This window comes from Neolamprologus brichardi, chromosome 12 (assembly GCF_056152115.1).
Source record: "Neolamprologus brichardi isolate AB-2024 chromosome 12, ASM5615211v1, whole genome shotgun sequence".
Lineage (NCBI taxonomy): Eukaryota > Metazoa > Chordata > Actinopteri > Cichliformes > Cichlidae > Neolamprologus > Neolamprologus brichardi.
In genome coordinates, this window is record NC_142115.1 from 34326738 (window position 1) to 34353661 (window position 26924).

The 26924-nt window shown below is 39.5% G+C and overlaps 1 protein-coding gene across 1 annotated transcript in view; it reads left to right on the forward strand.

Annotated features, from left to right (window-relative positions):
- The first annotated feature begins 4192 nt into the window (after nt 1-4192).
- eeig1a (estrogen-induced osteoclastogenesis regulator 1a) overlaps nt 4193-26924 on the forward strand; it is a 34755-nt gene continuing 12023 nt past the window's right edge. Inside the window, exons 1-3 of the mRNA XM_087849462.1 lie at nt 4193-4710; nt 23158-23278; nt 25288-25317. Of these exons, the coding sequence (XP_087705588.1) occupies nt 4568-4710; nt 23158-23278; nt 25288-25317 (294 nt within the window). The 5' untranslated portion in view covers nt 4193-4567. The remainder of the gene's footprint in view (nt 4711-23157; nt 23279-25287; nt 25318-26924) is intronic.

Sequence of the window (26924 nt, forward strand, 5' to 3'; positions counted from 1 at the left end):
TTACCAGCCGCTCGAGGCACTTCATGATGACGGATGTCAGTGCAACAGGACGGTAGTCATTCAGACAGGAGACCACTGATTTTTTTGGGAACAGGAATGATGGTGGATGCTTTGAGGGACGTGGGGACCACTGACTGCCTCAGGGAGAGATTGAAGATGTTGGTGAACACCTCTGCCAGCTGGTTGGCACACACTCTGAGAAGCCGGCCTGGGATGCCGTCTGGTCCTGGAGCTTTGTGTTTGTGTTTACATATAATAAATATATAAGGTGGGCCCTAGAGACAAAGCACGTACAAACTCCAAAACACATTGCTAGAATTAACTGAACTTCCAAAACAGAGCTACCTAGATCACTTAAATTACACAATTGAAAGCATGTGTGTATTGTTTGTTTGTGCACTCATATATATTCAATTCAATATTCAATATTCAATTTAAAAAAAAAGTTCCTTTACCTGTTACTACCACACACCAAATCCGGTCGTTGGTACTTCTTGGCTTGTGTAGCCACTAAGTAACAAAAGATCAACACTGCCCCTAGCATCCTGGAGCACTTATGTTGTGTTTCTGTACGTATTTTGGAGTTTTTACATGTTTTGGAGTTTGTATGTGTTTTGTCTCTACGGGCCACCGTAAATATACTTTTATTTATTCACTCCACATAAAATGTCATAAATAAATATATAATACAAAAAACAACTATTTACATTTCAACTTTAACTATTTAAATTTTCAGCTTTTTCCTTTTAAACAAATTTAAAGTGAAACAACACAAAACACTGCAAACCACAACACAATTAAATATAACTTAAAATATGAAAACAAAAAGATGCACATTCTTTGTCATATGGACCTGCATAAATAAAATTTCTGAATCGTTTATCATCTGCAACTGAAAATATTTGTGGATAATTACTATACCTTTCTAATGTGACGTTGTTGTCCCTGGCTCTCTTTCTCTCTCTCCCTCCTGCTCTGTTCCTGTGCTACTGCAAGTGTAACTACAACTACTTCCTCCTGAATTAAATGAATGGATGGATGGAAGTTAAATGACTACAAACCTAAAATCATAAAAACCACTAGTTCCCACAGTGGAGTTCCCTGACCCTGAGTATTAATTGTACTGAGCTTGTATCAACAGTTGTAACAGGCTAAGTTACCTGAGACATTACATTGAATTATTGTTTCTATCTTAATGATTTCAGCTGACTGGTTTAGCTCAGATGTGCAGGTCAGTAGGCCGATCGCGCAGCCAGCAGCGGCAACGGAGCAAGTCAGGAGGCCGGCCACATGGAAGACAACGGCAGCGTTGCAGGCAAAATAGGTCTGCAGGGCGACCACGTGGAAAGCAGTGGTAACGCAGACAAAACACGTCCGGAGGCCGACCACGTGCAAAACTCCGAAGCACGTACAAACTCAGAATCACGTACAAAAGACAATAGAAGTGCTCCAGGATGCTGGGCGCAGTGTTGAGCTTTTGTTACCTAGTGGCTACACAAGCCAGCAAGTACCAACGACCGGATTTGGTGTGTGGTAGTAACAGGTAAATGAACTTTTTTTTTAAATTATTTGAATATATATGAGTGCCTGTGTATAAATACACAAACAATACACACATGCTTTCAATTGTGTAATTTAAGTGATCTAGTAGCTCTGCTTTGGAAGTTCAGTTCATGCTAGAAATGTGTTTTGGAGTTTGTACGTGTTTTGTCTCTAGGGGCCACCGCATATATTTATATATAAACATATATAAATAAAACCACTTTTTTTTACGTTAGTAATTCCTTTTGTGCTTAATTTTATATTATTGTTAATAATAAATTAATTAAAGCAACAAAACAACCTGAAGAGCCGGTTCGGAGCCGAAAGAGCCGGTTCTTTTTAGTGAGTCGAACCGAAAGAGCCGGTTCTCTAAAAAGAGCGAGAAATCCCATCACTATTACGTACAGGCTGAATGTCTTTCAGATCTGTGCTGCCCTCTGCTGGTTGACTATTTATTGACTCTTCTCATAGATGCACACGTTTCGTCGTTGCATACATTAAACTGGGCAGACACTGTGCGATTTTTTTCAGTCGCGCGATTCAGCTCCTGCTCAAACTGTAAGATTGACTCGCAGGGGTTAGAAGTTCGTCGGTCACGATGAAGGGTCTCACACTATACGACCCGATGCTCTGATGCGACCCGAGTGCTCACACTGTGCGTCCATAAAATGAAGGTTATAACAGAAATTCTGTCGCTCGCTCTCCCTCTCTGTCTTTCACTCACACAGACACACACCACCATCAACTTTGCTAAATTGCTAATGAAAAACATTGATCAGGCAGCTGTGATTGAGCAGCAGTGTAAATCCAACTATTTTCACGGTTGTTGTGGTCGTGATAATTTTGTGAGGCCACATCGAAAAGGCTCGGATGAGCTTTCCAAAGTTCTACAAGTGCCTCCATCGCTTGTGTCCAACTCGGGCCGATCACCAAAACGGTCGCACGACTCAAAAATCGGCTCAAAATGGGCCAAAAATCGCACAGTGTAAGCCCAGCATTAAACAGGATATGTTGACCTGCAGCCTGAGGTGTGCCCATGCAGACACATTAGGGGGCAAGTAAGTCTTGACTTTGATAGGACACATTTTCAAATAAACCGAAAACAACAAACCAGCAAACCTTTGTGCAAACTTTATTTAAACTTGGTCAACTTTATTTAAAACTCCCAAAGGTTTTATAGAGTACAGATTTTTTTTTTTCAATTTATCAGTGAGTTGTAAAAATTATTCGTGATCGCATGAAGTTTTCTTTTTTGGTCACAGTGTCTGAAGGAAAAACGCAAAACTAAAGTGAAAAAAGGGAACGACTGTTTTATTTCCAAAATATTAATGTAATTCTAAAAAGAAAGTTATGATCTCTGGATGTTCATCGAGTGGTTATTAGATTTTTGCCACTTAAAACTAAATCTACAAAATCTGCTTAAAGTGAAGTATGAGCAGCGGTGCTGTGAACCCATCCAACCAAAGGAATTTATAATGAAAAAAATAAGGTGCACGAATCTTTTTCTTCTACATTTATTTAAAAATATATTTCTTTATTTATGTGTGCAGTTTGCAGGTTTGGGGAAAATTATTATTAGGTACTTTTAATCCATGTAAAATTAACAGGTGCTAACTGGTGTATAAATAATAAAAACAGACAGAAGGAAAAAACTTGCAGGTTAGATTTAGCAAATTCAATTTGAATTCATTATAATCTTCCGCGTAAAGTTGGTAAGTTTTGAGTTTTTGGATTCCAAGTCCCTGAAGGTAGCATCACTGTGCAGGTTTGTACCGCACGGTGGCGCTGTTTCACGTTGAACGCTACAGCATGACTGGCATGAATGAAAGTCCAAAAACTTTAGGCAAGTTCATCAGCTTGAACCAGTGTAACACCGGAAGTGCCATGACTCACCTTTAAAAAGTCTTCCACAGATAAAATGTTTCGTATTCAAGAGCCCAAATAAATTGAATACATCTATATTTGTTTCACTTTATATCAGTTATATATTTTTTGAAAGTAGAAACCATAAACCTAGCTAGTTAGTGTTTGAATAGTATCTTGATTAAGTTTGAACATCTGAATGAGTGTTGTGAATTTATTATAGTGTAAAATTGTTATTAGCAATCACATGAATGGATTTTTTAAATTGCACATTAATTTGCAAGTTTTATAGGTTTTTTTTTAAATCACTTTAAAACATTTCTGAAAAACCATCAATCATCTATTTCATTACAACAACAAGAAAACATTATTCGGCTTATTTTTAAGTAAACTTTAATCTCTGCTTTTACATTGTACTTTCCTTAACTGTTACTCACACAAGTTGAATAATTAGAGCTGGTATTAATGTATAATTGTTTGTTTAAATGATTAGTCAGTGGTTCAGTTACTGAGTAATTTTTTTCATTTTTTTTTCCAATTTATGAACACTTTAAAAAAAATCTTAATATTAAACATTAATTCCAGTAGAATGTTTCCTTTGATAATCACAAAAGTATTTATTTATTTTATTTACATTTTAATATATGTATCAAATAATACGATAAAAAGCTTTGTATATAGTTTGGCTGCCGACAGAAAAAGAAATGAATGCATCTTTGCCTGACAAACATGGTTTAGACTTTATTCTGAAAGGTAAAAACCGGAAATTCCTCAGCATACTCTCCTTAACTTGATGCTGCTAGCTGTAGGTTCCTCCTCTCCGTACTCAAAAGAGAAAAGCAAGCTGAAATGTCTTTTTTTGTCATTCCGTGTTGTTGAACCGCGGCTGGTGAAAGCCAGATACCCAAAATGTCCCCAGGTGGGTTTTTTCATTACTTTTAACCCAACCCTTCAAGTTTTTTCCCCCACTTTTACGGACATTTTTGAACGAAACGCTTAATTTGTTTTCAGATATCTGCGGTGAATCACGTCCTGAACAAGAGTTCTAATGAAAACACACTGAAAACACCAAGTCGGCACGTTTACTTTAGCACAGCCTACTTTTTACCGTTTACCGTGTTTTTCCCCGTTATTTTTGATAGCTTTGAGAGTCTTTTAAACTATGGCGTTCTTCGTGAAAAAGAAGAAATTCAAGTTTCAGACCCATCTTACCCTGGAGGAGCTCACCGCGGTGCCTTTTGTCAACGGCGTCCTCTTCTGCAAGCTCCGGCTGCTGGATGGAGATTTTGTCGCTACTTCTTCCAGGTAAATACTCCTGAAAACAACCTTAAAGGTTTCTTCACACATGCAAAACATTGTTCAAAGTATCATGTTGTGGTCTCATACAGTTTGGAAGCAGTTACGGGAGGTTAAAGTGCATCTGTAGACTAAAGTGCATCTGTACATCTGAGCTTGCAATTACTGCAGTGTGTCTAAAATGTAAGCAGGGTATATGAGTATATTATTTAGTACAGATTTGGTGGTTGATTTTTGGGATAAAGATGAAAAAGTTTGCATCTTAGCAGTCTCTGTTGTTTTTAAACCTGTTTCTCTCTGTTTGTGTTGCACCAGCTCGCTCCATGAGTCAGATTTAAACGCTGGGTGTTGCCATGTTAAGTGCTCTATCTGTGTATCTGCATTGGCACCTCTGCTGTACTGGGCTGCCAGACTAAACACAGCAGCAGCACCTCTAAAACCAGCTCATACTGGTCAGATAATCTTGGTGTACCAGCTCTTTCAGCTGTGTCAGGGATGAGACGGGGAAGATAACTCTGATTTCTGGGCTTTTCATCTTCTCATTTGCGTCACATAACTTCAGATTTTCTTCTTCTGACCTTGATAACTTTCATCTGTTTTTCCTTCCTCGTTCCTGATTTTCTAGATGAGATCAGGCGAAAGGACACACAAGATCTTTGCTTCAGTGTTTCACACTTGTTGAAGGTTGAATGGATACAGTGACTGTCTGAAGTCAGTTTAAGACCCTCCTGCTTCTCTCTCCTTCTTACACACTGGCTTACTGAACTGACCTCATTGTGTAAAACGATATGAGGCACTACGCTGTTAGTCAGCTAAGCGCTTTATTGGCGGAGGATCTCTGAAGTGCTTTTAACCTGTTTATCAGATCCAACGATGAGACCACAATTTTCCAGATCTGCTTTCCTATTTCACTGGTTGAACTACTCTGCCTCTTTTTCTTATTTTCTGGGACGTTTCCTCACCCTGTTTGGACCTCATGTACATACAGGCCTGCTGAACTTCAAATCCCACAGCTGACACATGTGTATGTGGGGTGGGAGGGGGGTTCCTGTGCGTACTTAAAAAGCAGGTCATCCTCTTCATCTACCCACTCAGCCTCCCTGTTTGCACGTAGCATCACTGCATGTGTGAGAGGGGCTCACAGAGGGGAAAGTAAACACACAGACAGATCGGGATCATCTTGATCAGGTTTCTTGTCTGCAGATGTTTCCGTTTTCTTACCAGGGGAAAGCGGTTTGGGACTTCTGTGAGGAGCAGATAATCTCACGGAGGGAGCAAACCTCTGCGGTCAGAGCCCAAAACATAGTTACTTTGGAGCACATGTTAGTAAATTCAATTACAACACATTTAAAAACAACAGACAAGTGATCAAAACACAAGAACATTTTTATGTATTTCTTATGATTTAAACAGCAAGTCCCACTAATTTCAAATCTTAAGGGTGGCCTGACCAAGGCAGTAGCCATACGAGCTTAAAAACCATGAAAATGCAACAAATAAAACATGAAATAAAAGATCTCCAATGTGATATACTATATACAGATACACACAACAAAACACTAGTGGTTTCACCAGAAAAAAACATCAACATCTCCCGATGATGCTTTTAAAATCATTTGTAGATATAATTTCCTCACCCAGGTCATTTCTAAAATAAGTCCTCAATAGAAACACTGTGGGAATCTTTAGTTGGATCAATAAAATCTGATTTATGGCCATCTGCATAGATGTACTGAGTTTGATTGTATTAAATATTGAAACAGAAAAAGTTTAGGTTATCTGGTAAATGGCAGTGATATTATAGTGCTTTTAACTTAACTTTAATGGTGCTCTTAACGTAACACTCAACTTGGAGTCCAGTGGATGCATAAGGGGGAACTGTACGGTTCAGCATCTTAGCCAATGATACTTGAACATGAGACTAGAGGAGTCGCGGATCAAACCACTGAACTTCTGATTGGTAGACAAGCCACTCTACCTTCTGAGACAGCTTTATTGAGCCTCAAATTTGAGAAACGCTTGTGCAAAAGCTGATGAAACTGGAAACGTGATGTGTAACAAGAAGCAAAAGCTACTCTAGTGGAATCCACTGACTTTTGCCAGTTTTGTGTTGTAATATAAACACATAGAAGTTCGTGGTCTCTGAGGTTCAGGGAGATCCATTGTTTTTATTTTCTGCCTTCAGAGGATTGCAGCTTTCACTAAAATGTTTATCTGTCAAACTAAAGCTCCCCTCTGCTGAGGAAAAAACGAACTAAACCTCCCCTTTCCCTTTCTCTCGGCTCATGTCCCCTGGAGCAGGGACGGCAATGTCTGAGGCCTCCGTGCCCTCAGAGGTCACTCTCATCTCGGGTGGTTATATAACAGCTCAGAGTCCTTCCCTGGGATCTCGGTTATCATCTCTGCGACTGAAAACAAGGGCTCTCTCAGAGGAGGGGACAACAACCGTGGCACAGGGAGGCTCCCTCCACAGCGGACATTAGATTAGGGTTATGTCATAGATCTGACAAGCCCGGTCTTTGTATGGAGGGCCCCGCCTTGTTGAAGGTTGGGGACAGTTGGGGTGGGATTAACAGCGAACTTATCCAGGGGACTGCGCTGCCCTCCCTGAGTCTGGCTGGAAGCACAGAGGGGATCACATGCTGCAAATGTGACTGTCTAGCTCTCAGAGCAGCGTGTCAGGGCTTTTTATTTAGTACAATTGGAAACTTTTTACTGAAGCCATAAAATACTCTAGAAAGTGTTTACTGAGGTAAATGGGTAACCAGAGCAGTCGCCCTCCTGTCTACGTGTCATCACTGTTTTAGCTGATGCTAGTTTGCAACCAGCGCTCTCCTTTGGAAACATGAGCCGAGAAACAAAGTGTTAACTGTGTTTTTTTTTGTTTGTTTGTTTGTTTGTTTGTTTGTTTTTACTGTGCAAAATCAGACTCACTCAACGCTGAGTTTTTGTTTTGTTTTTTTTTTTGAGGGGGGGTTGTGTGGCGTCTTTAAATGTTGTATTTTGTCTGAAGAGCAGTGACGGATGACACTAACTGGGGTTATCAAGGCAATTTCCACACTAGAAAAGACAAACATAATATATTTAGAGTCTTGTAGGCGGTGCTGCCCTGCTGGGGTGGTATTAAAGATGACTGAGTACTATGAAGAAAAATTTATTATATCATGAATTTTAAATCTCATCTGGTGGTAAAAGACTGCCCTGTGGTTTCAAATATCTGTGCGGTTTGTTAATGCTGTTATGGTGGCTTTTACATTAGTCTGAATGACCACAGCAGTGCCTTGCAGGTGGACGTTGCTCAGGTTTAAGCAAAGGGTTTAACGTTTCTGCTTAATAACCTTGTGTTTTCTCCAGAGCACCCCTAATGTCTGCAGACCTGCTGTGTAACACATGGGAGCAACTGAAATTAATAAAGGAGTGTTTTTGCAGGGTTACTCTCAGTCTGAACTCTCTCTAATGCCACAAAGTGGGTTAATGTTTATACCAAAATATTAAATTGGTAATTATTTTTAATGGGTGCAGTAATTTTTGCCAGCTTTGTGGTTGTTTCGGGACTTACTTGGATAGTTTCAGTTTGAAGATATGTAGCTGCACCCTGCCTGGAGCAAACTGTGCAGAGCTTAGAAAAAAATTGTGAATCACTTCAAGACTTTGCATCGTCTAAGGAGACTGTTAAACATGAGCTTTAAAGTCTAGTTATTGGTGGAATAACTTGGACCCCTTCTCCCCCCCACCACCACCACCATCATCATAAAACTTCTAAACCAGCTTTTGGACTCTCATCTGACTCAAATATCAGCTCGATGTGTCCCTAAATAACATTTTTGCATTTAAAGCCCAAATTGCTGACCCTGATTAAATCACTTATAACCTTTGTAATACTTGATGTCCAAGCATACTGAAGTCCTTTATGTTTTCCCTGCTTGGTTGAACTAGTCTGTTCAGAGATGTATCACAGTGATATAACACATAAACTCGTCATGCATGCACGGACTTCTTAGAAACTGAGCTAGAAACGGCTTGAAAGAGTTCAGGGAAACAGAAAACAGAGTTGTACTTTAGTTATAAACTTTTTTGGGAGTTTAGCATTCTGCATTTATCTTTATATTGAGGGGTAATTACACTGCAACGAGTATATTTTTATAAAAGTAATACAGTAAATCCTTTCAGATTGTTTTGCTGATCGAGTGAAACGTTCCTCCAGTTGTCCTGCCTTCATGTAGATCCCAAAAAGGAATGTGCAGTCAGCCCCAAGAAGCCCGTAATCACCCAATTTTTTCCTCTTATAAATCTTTCCAAATGGTTTTGTATTGAAAACCAACAAAGGCTCGTTCGAATTGGATTTTTGTTTGCTCACTTTTTAAGGCCGTGTGAATATAAAGAAGGCTAAAGATTACTCAAAGTATTTTTTTTAGAAAGTATAGCTATCTGGGAGGTTATCAGCATTCGAGAGTGTCCACTGCGTCGAGTGTGTTGGACTGCTTGTGGAGAATGTGTTTTCACTCTGTAGAGCTACAGAAACCAGATGGTCTCCATCTTGATTTGGCAGACGAACATGCTGCAGGAGTTTGCAGGCTCTATCAGCTCTGATTCTTACGGTTCAAAGTTTACATTTTGGACATTCATGCTGATGCTTTTAATCCATGCTGCTCCTGATATTTCACCACTGCCTGACACCAGTGTGAAAACACAAACACATCAGCCCTTGATGTATTTCTCTGGCCCTGCTGTGACCATGCCTGATAGATAAGCAGCAGGAGATGGAGTGTTTCTGTGTTTCTAAGAAAAACACAGGACTTCTGCAGCGATTTGAGACTCTGAAGAAAGTGTGATCACTTTTTATGACTCCATAGTTGTACCTGGCCGACTTTTCCCTGGATCTTGTTCTTATTAAGAATAAAATTTTGTTTTAAGTTTAATTTACACTTCTGTGTCCAGTCTGTATAGAGCCTATGATATAGCCTGTGCAACAGGCAACACAGTTAGCCAGCATTTTCATTTGAGCTAAGTGCCAGTGTTGCAACTGGTCCACTTCTTATTCAGTTATTCCAGAAGGAGGAAATGACATGTAGTTACATTTCTGCACGGAAATTGTGTTTTAAATTAGATTTAACAAACATCTATAAATCCAACTCAATGTGACTAATGTAATTATTAGCTTTGACTGGATGCTCACAGGCCAGAGCTCTTGGAAGATGTAAAGCAAAGGGACAATTATGAATTATCATAGAAGTACTGTGTGTGTATTCATGGCACTTTGGTGTAGTAACAATATGGACTTCCCTCCGCTCTCTGTCCCTGTGTGATGGACATATGGGACTAACATTAACATGTCCTAATAACAAATAAAAGTCCTAATGTGACCGCTAATACTTTGGATTATGTTCGCACTGATTTACTCACTTGCACTTCAGTGTATCTTGATGGCTCAGTATTGTGTCGCGCTGCCAGCAGTACTTCCAGGATGTAGTTCTTAGGATGTTGAAGTATCATGATCCGTTGGGTGGAGATGGCAGTTTCCGGGCAGTAGTTGTCGCGCGTCACCGACACCACACTACTGCTGACTAATCCAACATATAATGACGAGTACATCAAAGGCATTGTAACCCGCTTTAACTGTATAAATAGTTTATATCAGTAAATAAAATCCAAAGTAGACTTCAGTGATGAATCTGTTCTCTTAGTCACAAACATCTCTGTTAATGTGTGCCGCCGTACTTCTTCTGCACTCCGTGCTTTAATGTTTTATTTCTTCTACACAGTTTATAAAGCTGTATCACGGGGCATTTAGTCATTCTTTGTATCTGTAAAGTTTTGGCTCGAGCGAAAGCAGCTGCAGGGGAGTTCAGTGGAAACACAAGCAGGAAACCATCCAGCAACCTCTGTTTTAAACCACTTTTGGCAAATTCCCACCAAAATGTACCTGCACTGCTTTAATGCACAAGTGTGCAACCATGATGAATATTGGAGCCCTTATTTTGTTAAAAGTCTACAGATGTGTGTCACATGACAGCGAGAAGGGAACGTCCAAAACAAAAAATAAAACATCAGGAAGACATCCAGAGAGGAGCGAGTTTGCGAGGGGAGTTGAGAAATACGACTGGGACGTGGCGCTCCTCAACATCTGTTTCCTGTTTTCCTCTCACTTTTCCAGCGGTTAGCGCTTTGCTGGGATGTGAGGGGAGGCGCGTGGGGTGTGGCGGGGGGGGGGGGGGTTTTGGACGTTGGTGGTCTGGTATCTGACCAGGTAATCAACGTGAACTTCCTCCATACAAGGGCTTTCCTGTTGTGAAACTGATTGTTAGGGATTGCAACTGTAGAGCTGACCTTTTTCATTATCACACATGTGTGAGAGCAGAGCTTCACAAAAGTTGACTGCAACTAACAAGAGACGAGAAAGTCGACTTTATCAATAGTCAGACTGATTCCAGTGTTGGGTTAAGGCCCTGAAGAGGCTCGTTGATTTGATTTCCCTTGTGGGTTTAAGATTCCAGAGCCCAGACTGTGGTGTTTAGCCGCATATAAACCCGCTGATGATTGCATCCAAATTACAGCCAAATTATTATGACATTAAAGTGTAAGACGTATCAGTTTGGTTTGCTTTTTTACTCCTAAACTGACAAATAGTGAAAGGAAAAATAGCCGTCAGTTTCACAGAATAACTCTTCTCTGTCTTATAATTGTTTTAAGCTTCAGGTTTAGGATGTTAGTTGGACATTACAAAAAGAAGGTTGATTTTCCAGGTGGTGTTTGACCTAAACAGTTACAGTTACAGATACAGGTGAATACAGTGGTATGCTGACATTTGCCGTTCTTTTCCTGAAAGAGGCTTACCGTTTAGTCCAGCTCAAGGTTATGTGAATAAAAGTGATACTTTTGGGTGGTGAGGTTTAGGGCTGTTCATATAACGATATATATCGGATGACGATAGAAAACCATCTATCGTTTCATTTTACGCTATCGTTTGTTTCGTGGTGTCGCAAAATAAGCTGTTTAAGGCAATATTTTTTCATCGTTTTGATGGTCACTGTAGTGGCTTTATTAATTTCTTAAAGTTCTCTCTAACCACACTACGGACGGACAAGCGCCTGTTTTTATGCGTTGTGGTTAGCAACAACGACGGTAACAGCATCGCGTGTCCGCTTGTTTATGTTCCACATAAACCTTTCACAATAAAGCTCAAGATCCTGTTGAGACTTTTCAAGAACAGGCTTTTCCCCGCAGCACGCCGTGTAATAAATACTCACAAAGAAAACGGCGGCCGTTACAACTTATGTCTAAAAATGTATCGTTTCATGCATCTGTTAAAACACTCGACTCCAGCTACATGACGCACAGCTGGAAACACTTCACGTAAGTCGAGCTGCCCGAGACTCACTCTGTTACATTTTTGTGATTTATATCGTTATCGGGACGATAGATGTCTTATATCGGGATATGAGATTTTGGTCATATCGCACAGCCCTAGTGAGGTTTGCCTAGAAGAATGAAGAGGTACTTGCACTGTCTTCATCCTACACTGGTGCTAGTCTTCTGAGTTCTCTGTTGTACTTTGATTTGCTTCCATCTGCAAGGGGCGGATGGGGTCATGGTGAAAACTGTAGCCGGCAGGAACAGGAGTTTGCCCTCGCAAGATAGCAAGACCATCCGCTAATCCTGCTTCCATGTCTCCCACCATTTTTGCCTCGTTTCCATTAAATAGATTGGTTTAAATCTTAATTATAGAAATACACGATATTATGGTTCTATAGTTAATTTGTATTTGTGTTAAATGTTTTCAGTATTGTGCAAAATGAGTAGGACTGATGTAACAAATTTCCCACGTGTGGGACTAATAAAGGTTATCTTATTTGCTGTAATTGAGCATGTTGTACTTCGCTGTAAACAGGTACAAACTACCTATGAATTTGACATTTGGAATTGATAAACTTCCCATTTAAACATATTATTTTCCAAGAAATACCGAATCATCAAAAGATAAAGGGTCCCACATTTGAGCTGTTTAATTACTACCTTTGAAGTCTACGTTACCATTTGCTCTACTCGTTTCCCCTCATTTCCCTTCACTGTCTGAAACAAGACGTTTTAGATCCTCCCCCTTTAAGGCCGCCCTCCCTGTAAGCTGACTTTCTTCTGATTGGCAGAGGGGAGATGAACATATTTGGGACGTCCCCTCATACAGGGCCAATAGTAGGAAAGAATAGTCTGTTTAGAGTTGTTTTAAGCTTTAGGTTGTGGCTCACAGGGATTATTTGTACATGCGCTGACCTTGTTATGTGAAACTTTGGTCGTGTTTAATTTGAACATAATGACAGATAATAAAGAAAAATAGAAAAATGAGCCGCTGGACTAACACTGACACATTTACACTGATGATGATCAGTAGGTGTATTCAAAAAAAAAAAAAAAATACACAATAAAAAAGTTAAAGCAGCTGGAGGAAGTAACTGTTGTGCTTAAAAGGGTGATGGCGTCAGCGAGGATCGACCCTGTGGCTTTCTGACTCCTCGCCCGTTCCTGTCCCCGTCCGTGGACTCTGCAGGATCCGTCTGCTTCCTCAGCACTCTGCCGTCTGGCTGTTTATCTGAGCGCTCAATACGACCCGACCGGGGTCCTGCCTGAATGTTTGTGTTTCTTGTGCGGCCGCGGGCCCCCGGAGCCACGCAGCCGGGATGAGCGATAAGGATCCCGCTCTGCCGACATGTTGAGTCATCACATGTGAGGTCCGGTGGAGGGGCAACTCAAATCAGAGGCCACAAGTTTATATCTCAGTCTTGCAGGCTGAGTTTAGTGTGTAATCACAACTTTAATGATTGTTAGTGGAGAGATTTTCTTTGCTCTAGGGGTCATTTAGGCTGTTTTCCCACATTACAAGAGAGCTGAACTTCTGCAGAGCAGGAACATGAACTCCGTCCAGTAATCTAGCCATGTCAGAGTTTTAATAATGTTTTTTGGCAGCTCAGAGAAGGTCGGAACAAAACTGATTCCAGTTCCTGTAACTTTAGCTCACCGTGATGGATTTATTTTTCATCATGTAAGGGTTTCCGAACAGCAGTAGCAGACGTGATTCGTAGATGCTGGTGCTTGAACCCCTGAGACACCACAAAACTGTTTGTCAGAGATGAAGCAGACTGTAAATAGTCAAAATTTAAGGAAACTGTCCAAGACAACTTTCTGTGTCAACATTTTAAAAGAAGTTGACATTTTAGAAAATGCTTTCACCTGAATAGAGCTGTCTTAGCCCACCACAGATAACAAAAATAACACCTAATAAATGATAAATAGTTCCTAATAAAGACAACAGAACAGGGGGTGCTGCTGAAAAGGGTTAAAACTGTGCATCGTAGCCTAGTTTCCGCTGATGTCCACCACTAATGAGCCAGTCCTCATAGACTTCCACCAGCACAACAGTACAAGCTGTGGTTTATTTTTTTCTTTATAAGTTGCACGTTTTAAATCTGTTTCCTGTAGTTCATTTGTAAACTGAAAAATTAAGTAATTTTTCATGTCGAGGCGTTCCTGTCTCACCCTTTTTTCTCATGCTGTGTTTCCAGTTTTTGTCTCCACTGTATCTCCTCAAAAATACTCTGAAGAGTTACTTCATATCCTTTATTTGCTCTTCTTAGTTTTAACCTTGTTTCCTATGTCCTCTTCCTGTCCTCCTGTGCTTTTGTCACTCAGTTTGCAGATCTTATGCTTTACTAATACTTCCCAGTCTAGCCAGGATGTTACCGTTTTATTTAATCTGTTGGTCTTCTTTGGTTTTGGTTTCATTATTTGACTTCAAACCTGTTCTCCTGTACATAAACCTAACTGTGTTTTCAGTTTGATCGATGGTAAATTAAATGTGGATAGTGATGCTTGTTGTAGAAGTTTGACTGCTTGTTTTCAGCTGCTGGAAAATATGCTTGGATCAGAGCAGATTTCTTTTATAAATACTCGTGATTTGGTTCAAACGTACCGGATGATGAAAGGGTTGCCTGCAGGACAAGTGCTTGGAAGAGGACAGGCACAGTCACGGCCTCCGTTTAGTTTTTTCTTCACAGGCGGTTTCATGTCCTCTGTTTATGTGAGCTCTGTCCGGCTGTGGTGAGAGCAGCATCTGTCTGCTGTCTCTGCAGCCTGTTTTTACTGAGCTGCAATCGCAGCACAGTGCAGAAATGCTGCTCCCATGAAGTCTTTCATTTTTGGGGGGTAAACCAAGTGTTTTTGAAGCCTCTAAAACAGTTTATATAAGATTTATTTTAGTAAGTGAAAATGTTTAATCTGTGTCCTTTGTGATGTGTGATAGTGCACATACTTGGTAAGAAAATAGCAAAACTCTGAATGTATTCTTTACAACATTCTGATGTCTTTCAGAAAAATAAGTCCTTTTTTTGGCTCATGGTTAAACTTTAAGGTTTTGTTAAATCCTACTTACAAACAAATGGGATCAAAATATATTGGTGAAGTTTTTCCTTGTTGATGCCACAAATGCAGCTGCAGGACCGTTTACTAACCCACATACTGTCTCACATAACAGATTATGGATTAGGATGAAGACAGCTGATAGCTGTAACATCTGGGGATGCAACGATACCAATTTTTTCAAACCGATACGATACCGATACTTGGATCTGAGTACTTGCCGATACAGAGTACAAAAAACGATACTTCTACCACACACACACACACACACACAAATACAATTAATTGGAAGACAGGTTTTATTATATTCCCTGCGATAAAAAATAAAATCTTAATAAAAATGACCACAAAAAAATTTCAAGTGAAAAATAAGCACTTCTGTTAAATTATTTTAGAGTCTCCACACTGTAATTTTACAAAATATCACTGAACTACTGTCTCGAGCTTTCAGAATAATAAATAAACACTCCTGTTTGGAATAAAATAAACTTTTAAATTATTGCAGAGTGTCCATATTGTAAACAAACAAACAAAATAATTATTATTAAATAAATAATAAAATATAAAAAATTATAAAATAAATAATAAATAAAATAATAATTGCCCCCCCTAGTGGCCAATCTAAAAAACTACAACAGAAATGACAAGCCACCCTCTGATTAATGAAATAAGTTAGTATCGGTTCGTGGTATCGGTTAACTTTTACGAGTATGAGTACACACACATTTTACAGTATCGGCCCCGATACCAGTATCGGTATCGGTGCATCCCTAGTAACATCTTTCAACAGCTTAAATTTCTTTTTGACAGTTTCAGTACCAAACTCTTTCCTTTTGTTCTGTTCTATATAAATTTTCATATAAGGTGAACAACAAAGCAGCAGCTGTTTGTAGGTATTCCAGTATAGCTTTAATAACAACTTGTATTTGTAGGTTTGCAGCAGTTTTGAAATTTACTGCAAGCTGTGATCATGAGGAGTTGAAATGACACAAAAGCTCAGGCGATGGTGCTTTCTCCCTGTCATTGTGTTTGGTGTGTTACTTCTTTGGAGGCTGTTACTGCACTTAGGTAACCGAACATGTTGTCATCAACCACAATGATGTCGTTTTACATCACTTGTCTCTCCACGAGTGACTAAGTGAGTGAGGAGCAGTAGGAGGTGCTCTCTGACTGAAAGTGTGACTAACAGTGTGAATATCATCAGCAGTAGACTGACTCTCTAACTGACCAGAAATGAGATTCGTCCAAATAAACTGAATGAACAACTACAAAGTCAGTTTATTCTGACTTTGAACGACTGTTTTTCTTTTCCACCAACACAATGCTGGACTTTCCACTAGAGAAAGTGGGATGTTGGTGCCAGAAAGCTGCTGGCACAAAATTAACTGCATGCATCACAGGTATTCTGTATATAAGTTGCAGAGCCACACCTTAACAGGAATCTGTATATTTTTCCAGTTTTCTTTTCTCACCATATATTTATTTTATAAGCACAAAGAGTTTTTTAAAGCAAAGTTTGAAGCTGGGATTTTGTTCATACAAAATCCTATATTTGCAGCTGACTCTTTTTCCCAACTTCTTCCAGCTGAGGTGAATCAAACCCCCTGATACAACACTTTGACCTTTTCCTTTTAGGTCAGTGTTGAGTGACAGGGGCAACCTTTGCAGATTTTAATTTCAGGGCTCATGAGCGAGCTGTACGTAGACCTCAGTCTTAATAAATGTCTGGATCAGATCAGAATTGAAACAAGGCGGCTGCTGGATGGGGATTTGGAGTGTTTCCTTTGGTTTTGTTCCAAGGTTGTTTTCATTACAGACAGCCGAGGCACATGTAAAGAGCAGAAGCCAGAGCTGGTGTGAGCAGAGCCAGAAAGCACTCGGTTAAAACCTCTTCTGCAGAATTTGGGGTAATGGAGGAGAAACTCACGGCAGCCTCCTCCTGCATTAAAGGAAAAGTATGAGAGTGAAAACAGGGAACAGAAGAGAGTCAAAGGCAGCAGGTGAGATTAGAAACAAACACCTTGTAAAAATGTACCAGGGTGAAACTGAGTGTTGGTGTGAGCTGCTCCTCCGCCGCCTCCTCCAAGCTGCTGGGAAAGCGGTCGGTGGATTTGAGTGCGAGGTTTCCATGGAGCCTGAACAAAGCCATCTGGACTGAGGAATGTGGTTTGGGAACGCTCCACCTTACACACTGACTGACCAAAAGCGTGGGGGTCCTGATAAGAGTGTGTGTGTTCTTGTGTTTTGACTCTTCTTGGAGCCTCACTCGTTTCCAGGGATAGAGAGATTAAAACATTTTACCTTCCTTCACCTCTTTATATGGCCTGTTTGGGAATGGGACTTTGGTGAAGGGTTAAAGTTTTAGGAGGGGGTTGTGCATGTAGTAAGTTACAATAGATTCTCTTGTCATTTGTTTAGAAGTTCAAAACTCAAATTTTGATTTTAATAAAAGCAACAAACTTTCTTTGGATAAACCAGCACATGATGTCTGATTATTTTAGCTCCATAAAGCCGTAAACAACAGGTTTTATATGTCAGTAATACTGCCTCTTCTCTGTAATAGACTTCCAGGCTAATAAATACAATAACAAGGAATAAATAATTTAAATGTAGCCAAAGAACACTGTTTAGGGCAATAAAAAACATAGAAGCAAAAATGTAAACTGTTTAGTACTTTTAATTCTTAAATTCTCATTTTGGCTCCCTTTAAACAGAAAACACATATTACATGCTTTTATATATGCAAGTGTGATCTGTTCATTCCCCTGTAGTAGGATGAGTTGCTGTTAAAAGACAAGAGCTCTGAATAATATGACTAAAATGTACTCAGAGAATAGTATTTAATTCATTGTAAACGTGTAAAAGCAAACGTGTAACTGGCTCAGCTGTAGAAGGAAAAACAAGATGATAGTGGTAAAAATCACACAACACATTGTGGAGAGCTATGAATAAAGATGAAGGGGGGATGGGAGTGTGAGGAGCAGCTGCTGCTAACTATAGACACTGTGCGTGTCGTTTGAGACAGCTCGACCTCCTCATGTACACTGAAGTGGCTGAAATTAAAAAAGATTTTTAACTCAACTGATCTGACTGTCTGACTGGTCCAGAGCAATGTTTTTAGGCCAGTTTTCCATAAATCTGTGTAGTAGTGTTTCCTTAAAGAGTGCAAGCAAATTCATTATGCATATTCATGGGCTACATATGATGAATCCTTTTGATTTTAATTTAACATGTAAATGACCCCAGTGTAGAAGTGGAAGACTAAAGGGGGCATGTTTGTTCTCCCCTATGAAGTAATTTATGTTTGATGCAAAAACATCTGCTAAGCATGGACTATAAAAGATGGACGTAGCTTCTGGTCTGAAAAGTGAATCCCCTGCACAAATGCTTTAAAGCTGCACTTCTCTTAATGGCCACCAGGGGCTGATACCCATTGTTGGTAAAAGACCAGTCATGTACAGGTCTGTGGGAATAACGGCCCTCATATGAGACCTTAGTAAATACCTGATGAGTTTATGTGGTCAGTCACTCGTTTGAAATGATGGTGAAGTATATTTTTTTAAAACAGGATTATTCGGGCTAATGATTTGTGATTAACAAGTTTTTAGCCAATGAGCATTCGGTTTTGCAGTTGGATCTATCCCTTGCTTCTTGTATCTGGCTGAATAAAGGCAAGATGGCGAGAAAGCTCATCTTGACAGTTTTAAACTTGACTTCACAAACCAGCAGAGCACATGAGAGTAGCTGCGCTTTGGATAAACTCAGAAAAGTAATCACCATTTTTCTGGAGTTAATTATGCCTAATGGAAATGTTGCAAAAAACCTAATTGACGACAACAAAGACATCCATTTGTTCGTCCATCAATCCATCCACCTGTCCAGCCATCTGTCTATGCATCACCATCCATTATCTTCCATTATCTTATCTGAGGTCGGGTTGCGGTGGTAGCAGGCTAAGCAGATTATTCCAGACATCCTTCTTCGCGCTCAGCCTTTCCAGTTCCTCCAAGGGGATTCTAAGGTGTTCCCATGGTAATAGACCCAGCAGGTTCTGGGTCTTCCCCAGGGTCTCTTCCAGTTGGATGTGCCTGGTCTCCTAACCAGATCATCAGACTTCCTCAACTAGCTCCTTTCGTTTCGTAGAAGCAGCAGCTCTACTCTAAAGATCCCTCTGGATATCTGAGCTCCTCATCCTACCGCTAATGCTGAGCCCAGCCACCCAGCAAAGGAAGCAAAGCTGCTTGTGTTCACAGACTTAATTCAGAAGTTGAATCAATGAGCTGAGTGCGTAGGGATCATCTACAAAGTGTAACAGGAAAAACTAAGATACTTCAAACACATCACTGGTCTTCTGTTGGTTTTGCTACCTTAGTGTTGGAATAAAGACTTTTGTACTGTTTCATGAATATCCTGCAGCTTAATTCATTTTTTTTTTTTTTTTTTTTTTGTATTGGTTTTCTGTGTTGAGCAGTCACTGGGAGTTGTTTGAGTGTAAATGTTCCTCTTTACAGTTCGAGGGTGCTGTGTGGGATTGGTGAAGAAACACTTGGTGTATTGTCACACTGACTTTTAAATCCAAAGGAGCTGTAATAGAAATTGAGCTCATTAGTGCTGATCACGAAGCCCGCCGTGTCTGTGATTTATATGTGGTGGGATTAAAGAGGCGTCACGCAGTTTAAGTGACTCCAGAAACATTTGGCTGTCCATTTAATCTATTCCTTCTCAGCATGCTGTTACACAGACTTTCCAAAATGAGCTGTTTGCCATTTAGGAGAAAAACATGACTCTTTTTTTTTCATCTCATTTCACTCCTGATTGACAGAACATTTACACAAATTATGGGGCTTTTCAGCAGGATGGTATTTAACAGAAATGTTTGTCTGACAAGATGATGGTGATTCACTGTAAAGTGTAGATTCTCATAACTTCACAATAATAAATACTAACCTGTACGTAGTGTTTTCGTCCCCCCATAATGAGCATGCCCTGTAGTGTTTTAGAGCTTTAAGAACAACTTGAAACATCCTGACTTTGGCTTTTTTTTGGATGTCTCTCTTTTAGCACCAAACATTTATATTTAGGTGCAAATAACACACTGCTACTCGCAATGGAAAACTGCTTGCACATCTCCGTAAATTTTAACTCAAATACCAAAAAAAAAAGACGTTTATCAACAAAAAAGACAATTTCTTACCTCATTTTTGGTGGAGGTAAGAAAAGACAACCTGTGAAAACACCTAAAAGTTTTACAAGTTTAGACACGTTCAACCTAAAGGAAACTGCTTGCTTTAAGCAGAGCCATTCTACTTCCTACTGATCCCATTGTACAGCAGTTGGCTGAATTGAAGCCTAGCTAAAATACATATTTGATTGCATGCAAAATGTGGAAGTAAACAAAACATTTCTTACAGACTGGCCAATTTAGCCATATAAGCTAGCTTTCTGCTAATTAATGCTGGTTGGTCTAAGGTTTTACAGGGTGTTCTTCCTTGACGGTACCCATTTACAAGCAATAACTTGAAGTCAGAAGCTCCACAGCAGAAACTTCCATGTGTGCTTAGGAAACATCTGGATTTAGTAGTTTATCACGAGGTGTTAAATTAAAATGACAGATGATATAAAGTGTCTTATCGTACTGTGATCTTCCCAATATTAACAGAAAGATGTTTCACTACAATTGAAACCCACAGAGAGAGAACAAAGAAATGTTCATGTTGTCAAACCCTTGGTTAAATGATCAAAATTATAATTTTTTAACCCATGAAATGTAATCCGACAATGTTCCTGCTCACTCTGCAGAATGTGTGTCCTTTCTAAAAACTCCCAGTCCACAGAGTGTATGTTCAGTTATATTAAAAGTTCTTTATTGTAACTTATGGTGTGTTTACATTAATAAACATTAACTCTTCAAACGTTTGGCACTATTTCAAAAAAGGCGTATTATGTGAAATCAGTCGTCTGTGTCAGGATGCTTCATTGACTCACGTTTCAGGGTGTTTGCTTTAATAACGGTAGATGACTAGTGACTGTCAAAGCTGGACTGGAGATTTTGTTTGCTCAGTACATGTATAGAATTGTTATAAATGACACACAAAAGATGACGAGAGCAAACCTGTGGAAGAATCTGTAACAGCCCCCAAAAAGAAATCCAAAGCAAACCTTTTTTATTTGGGGGAAACTTTTTAAGCATTAAAAAAATAAATAAATAAAAGATTTACTGGCGATTCTGTAGATGTGTTGTTGGTGTCCTCAAGGCCACTGAAACTGAAGCTAAATTGGTAATCAAAATAAAAAGAACTTCCCAGAGAGGGATGCAAGTGGTGAGACTTGCTTATAGAAAGATTTTGGCTTTATTCCTCAGTGGTTCTTGTGCTGGCATCACAATAACTGGGAATGATGGCCATGTCATTCCTGAAAATAGAACCATTTCTGGGAATTTTCCTATTCTAGAAGGTCAAACATTACGGAACATGCTCATTATGGGGAGAGATTGCTTTGACATTTGGGAATGCGGGTGCACAATGGTTAGCTTTCAGTCATTTTTTAAAATAACCAACTAATTGATACAACTTTGACAGTCAGTAACTCTAAATTTGAATAAGAGTTTTAACTAAAACTTTTATTCTTTGCTTTAGACTTCGCTTATGACTACATTTCAGTGGCGCTGGCACTGGAGGTGGTTAGCTCAGTAGCCACTAACCAGGTAGTCCCAGTGCTTCCTGACTTCCTGGTGACTAGCCTGACCCCAGATAAGCTTGTCCTGAGGTCAAATGTACTTTACCTTCTCTGTCTTGGACTCCACCTCCTAACCAGAACCTTCAGTAAGTGTTAAACTGGTTTTTGTGCTGTTCCACTGAGTAGACTGAGACTCTAGAGAAGAATAACGAGTGCCAGCGTCAGTCTAAGCCCACAGAGTTTGAGTTCGCTTTGAGAATCAGCTGATTTGTTTGTCATAAAGAATCTTGCAGCTAAAATGTTTGCAGATGCAAGCATCATCCAAGCTGCCAATGCCACAAAAAAGTCTGACTCTGTGGGAAACACTTAAATTGGATAGATTTCCACAAACATTTCCACATGCTTAAAAGATCCTGCTGCAATGTCCAAATACCAGGAAGGCTAATGACATTACCATTAGCTACAGCTGCTCTTTGTGTGTGGTGGTATTTGGAGAATTGTGGTATGCTAAAATGCGCTTATGTTTTATATTTATTTAAAATAAATAAAACATAAGCTCTAAAATGAAAACAAAAAAGATCTTGATGTCACACCGGACTGCAGAAAATCCAATTTTGATGGGAATTTCATCTGACCAACACGTTACACATCAAATGCTTTATTTGATTACGAGCTCCAAAGATCTGGATGCACATTTTCCCGTCAGCTGCTGTTGTGGCGTCGCTAGGACACTTCTCAGGAATTTGTTTTCAGGAACAAACAGATCACTGAGCCGGTCTGTTTTTACACCTATTGTTCTGTTCCCACACGTTAACCAGGATGCACGGGTACTTAAAGGTTTTTCACAAGCCAGTCTGGGTTTTCACAGAAGTCTCGTCACCATTGTAAACCACTTCCTTGATGGGTTTCTTGTCAGTCAGACAGGTGGGAAAATCAACATTATAGGTCGACGATGTGGGGTTTGTGTGAGAGGCCGAGACAATCGTAAACGTTTTTGAAATGAAAAATTGTAATCGGTGTCAGAAGCCCTGGGAGCCGACTCTGCCCTGCAGTTAGTTTTGGAAAAACTGGATCATGACATGCTTTCTCAGCACAGCTCTGATGAATCTGATCCTCAGTGGACACACTGGTCATGAGGCTGTGAGACGGGTATGACAGGACTGGAAAAAATGTGACGTTCTGAAGGCAGAGAATATAGCAATGTTTGTTTTGACCTTAAATTGAGATTGGGGAAAATATTCTGCTTTTAATTTAGGTCTGTGTATAAATACAGACTTTATGTTTGTGCAATCTGGCATCGTTTTCAAGTGAGGATGAAGAAGAAATGCAAAGGCACTGCAAAATGTAATGAAGCCTGTTTTTTCTGTCTTACAGAGAGGAGGTTCACAATCACTGTGTGCGCTGGAGGAAGAGGTTTACCTTTGTGTCCAAAATGAGCGCCAACCCCCACACTGGAGTTCTGGACCCGTCTGTCTGCAGGGTGTCAGTCAGGAAGGTACGCCTGTCAAAGTGGCCTCGTCAGCTCTGGGGACAAACTCTGGGTTTCTAAGCTGCTCGAAAAGATGAAGGGAGCACTCGATCGCAGCAAAACACAAAGTCAGTTAAACTTCAGGGAGATCAGCCTGTCCAGTTAGAAAGCATAATTCAATTCAAAATTTATTTGTATAGCACATTTAAAAACAACAGAGTTGACCAAAGTGCTTCACTATCTGTTAAAAACAAGAGAAAACAATAGAGAAACAAATATAGATAAATTAGAAGACGGTGAATTAACAATAAAAACATAAAACAGGCCTGATGGTGCTCATACTGAACTCCAATTAAAAGGCAAAGTAAAAAATTGAAGTACGAATCTCCTCTGGCAGATTATTCCAGAGCCTGGGTGCTGCTACTGCGAAGGCCCGATCTCCTCTATGCTTCAATCGAGACCTTGGTTGTGCTAAGAGCATCTGGCGAGATGATCTCACTGCTCTTTTGGGGTCATACATGTGGAGGAGTTTGTTTAAAATAAACTAGGCGCCATATTATTAAAACTTTAAAAGTAAAAGAATCTTAAACTCAATACGATATTTTACAGGGAGCCAGTGTAAATTTGCTAAAACTGGAGTGATGTGTTCATACATTTTAACACCTGTTAAAAGACGTGCAGCGGCATTTTGGACGAACTGCAAGCAACGAAGAGATGAGTGTTGAAGAGCTAAATAGAGAGAATTGCAGTATTCCAGTCTAGAGGTGATGAAGGCATGAATAAGTGTTTCTAGGTCTCTTGGAGGAAGATAAGGCTTAGCTTTGGCAATTTCACGTAACTGATAAAAACTTGTTTTCACAACTGTAAACTATTATGAATCCATTTCAGCTGGTTTGGTGCAGAGGATGTAGACAACAGGTTTGCTAGAGAAGCAGCAACAGGGCAACTCCTTAAAAGCAACCCCTCTAATCCCTCCTGGCTGATTTAATTATTTATTTATTTATTTAAATTAAAACTACAGCCTGAGATGGTACCTGCACAGATAGGGCCAGTTGGTGATGTACCAGTGCAAACTGGGTTTTGGTATTAAAAACAGTAATTTTGGTATTTACACCGTACTGATAAAATTGTTTATAAGATTTATGTAGAGATTTTTTGCAACTGACCATTTTGCATGTGTATATCTGGGAGTTTCAAGTGTAGGGAGGAAAATGTTGAAATCAAGCATGGAAATTTATTTTCTAACATTTGCAACATGCAATTTACTGCTAATTGTGCTGATATTTAACACAGATTTAAAAAAAAAAAAAAACTGGTTTTATTTTTTGTGCTTGATATTCAAATGAACTGAGTGTGCCTGTGTTTAGAAAAAAGCGCAAATTTTTGTATTTTATTTAATAAATAAAATAAACAATAAAAGGTGAATCAAATAGACCATTACGGCAAGGCTGGGATGGTCAATTTGGTAAAGTAAATCCGTTGGGCATCTTTCCTCGTCTTTAGACAATAATTCTGATGGCAAAAAGTACATTCATATATGTCATGGCATTTATGTCTGAAGTTTTGGTTCCTACCAAAGAGGTTTTGCTGTTCCAATGGAAAACCCCTGAACAAAAAACAAAAAAATTCACTAGGACTGATGAAAATCTCTGTAATTCCTTTTAAAAATTGTTTAAGTAGGCTTTAATATACAAGAGCTTATCATTTTTCTTCTTTCTGCTAAGAAAATGATGGAAAATGATACCAAAAGGCATCAGACCATAGTCTTGTAAATAGGGACCTTTTCTGACGAAGTCTTTTAAACATCAAACCTTAAGTGTTTTCAGTGTAGCTGGTGTAGCCACCGCCACAGAAATGCAGGCTTGATGCTAATTCTCCCATGTGAATGCCACCTCAGCGGCTCACACAGGAGCCATGTGTGTGCCCTCAGCCTTTAATTTCATCCATCTTTTAGGAGCCCTGTAATCAGAAGGATGCTGTAATATGAAGCAAGTTGAATCATTCAGTTCATTATAGTCTTCCTGTTTTCCCTGCAGGAACTCAAAGGAGGAAAGGCGTACACTAAGGTAAGAGCTCCTCACCTCTCACATTCATAAACGCATACAGTTACAGATGAGCTGTTTCGTGTAAATATTAGCATTCCCTCAGCCGGACATGAAAATGAATCATATTCCCATCACATTTGCCCAGAATCTGCAGAAACATCCTGTTAGTGCCTCTCTATCCTTAACTGTAAAAGCTCCGAACAAATGAGTAGCGTCTCGTAAATGTAACTCCAAGGTCAAACCTCCTCGTGCACATAAACTTTTGTCGATCCCTGGACGTTGCTGCCCGACAGGAACCGTTTCCTCTGCATTCGCCTCGTTCTTGATTTAGATTTCCTTCAGTTAAATATACCTCGCTTCCCTCCTTAGAAGACGGCTTCCTTAAACACACACCTAAGAAAACAGGACCTACCCCAAAGAATCTGGGAACGCTTTTCTTGAGAGGGCTATAAAAATAAAATAAAAATAACATCGTTTCCACCTGGCAAAAAGCTCTGTGGTTTGATTTTGAGATAAAGGTCATGCAGACCCTTTCTTATCAGTGTGATCAGTGGCTGTCTTTAAATCCCTGATTGACCTCTACAACCAGTTTACCAGCATTAAAACATTTACTGATAAGAAGTGGAGGAAGAGATCTTTTATCAAGTGGTTTAGGGTGAAAAAAGCAGGATTATTGAAGGAGTATTAAAAGGGATTAAAGGATCTGCCTTATGGCTTGTAAACAGGGCTGCTGCACATAAGAAAAATAAGATCCTGACATGTAAATGTTAAATTGTGTGGTTTGATAGCTGGTGGAAGCAAATCATAGCCAATAAAGGTTATTTTATAAATCAGTTTATAAAGATTTTATGGTTTTAATCTTACTGGCTCAATGTTGTGCTCATGTGATTGTAGTCGTGTCAGAAACCTGTGAATGTTTGCAAATTGGATGAGAGCTAGGCTGCTTAAAGAGTTTACCATAAAGCTGTGAATGAAGGTGGTTTGTAGTCTAAGGTGCTTTGAGTGGTCAGTAAGATTGGAAAAACACTATAAATGTCAGTCCATGTCTTGTTCAGCTCATTTCCAGGTCCTTATTTCCATTCTTGCACTCTACTACAGTAGCTTTGCATGATTTCAAGTTCAAAATAATCCTTATCGCATACAAGATTAAACAGACCTATTAAATCCTCTCACTTTCATGCAACTTTCTTCTGATGAACTGCCCTGCACATGCAAAAGGAATAACGTGCAGGTGGATGGGGCTTCTGTGCTCTTAAGATGACCATATTAGGGATATCCCCTCTCCATGATATCATAAGGCCAAGAGTAGAAAAACACATCATAAACGAAGCTCTTAAGCAGCGTTTGACTCACAAGGACCTCAAAAATTGGTCATATTTAATGAGAATTAACCACTGAACATTAAATATATAAAAGAAAAACTCATCTGTCGAGTAGCATAAACAGAGAAAGTGTCACACCTATTTACTAATGTTTATGACCATGCAACAAGTGGATTGCTTTTAACCTAAATGTTTAATGTTTATCTGTTGTAAATCTGACATCCTAAAAGGAGTAAGACATGTGAAACAGTTGGGCTTTGAAGTGGTTTGACAGATAATTATAAAGGAAAGAAATGGATGTTTAAA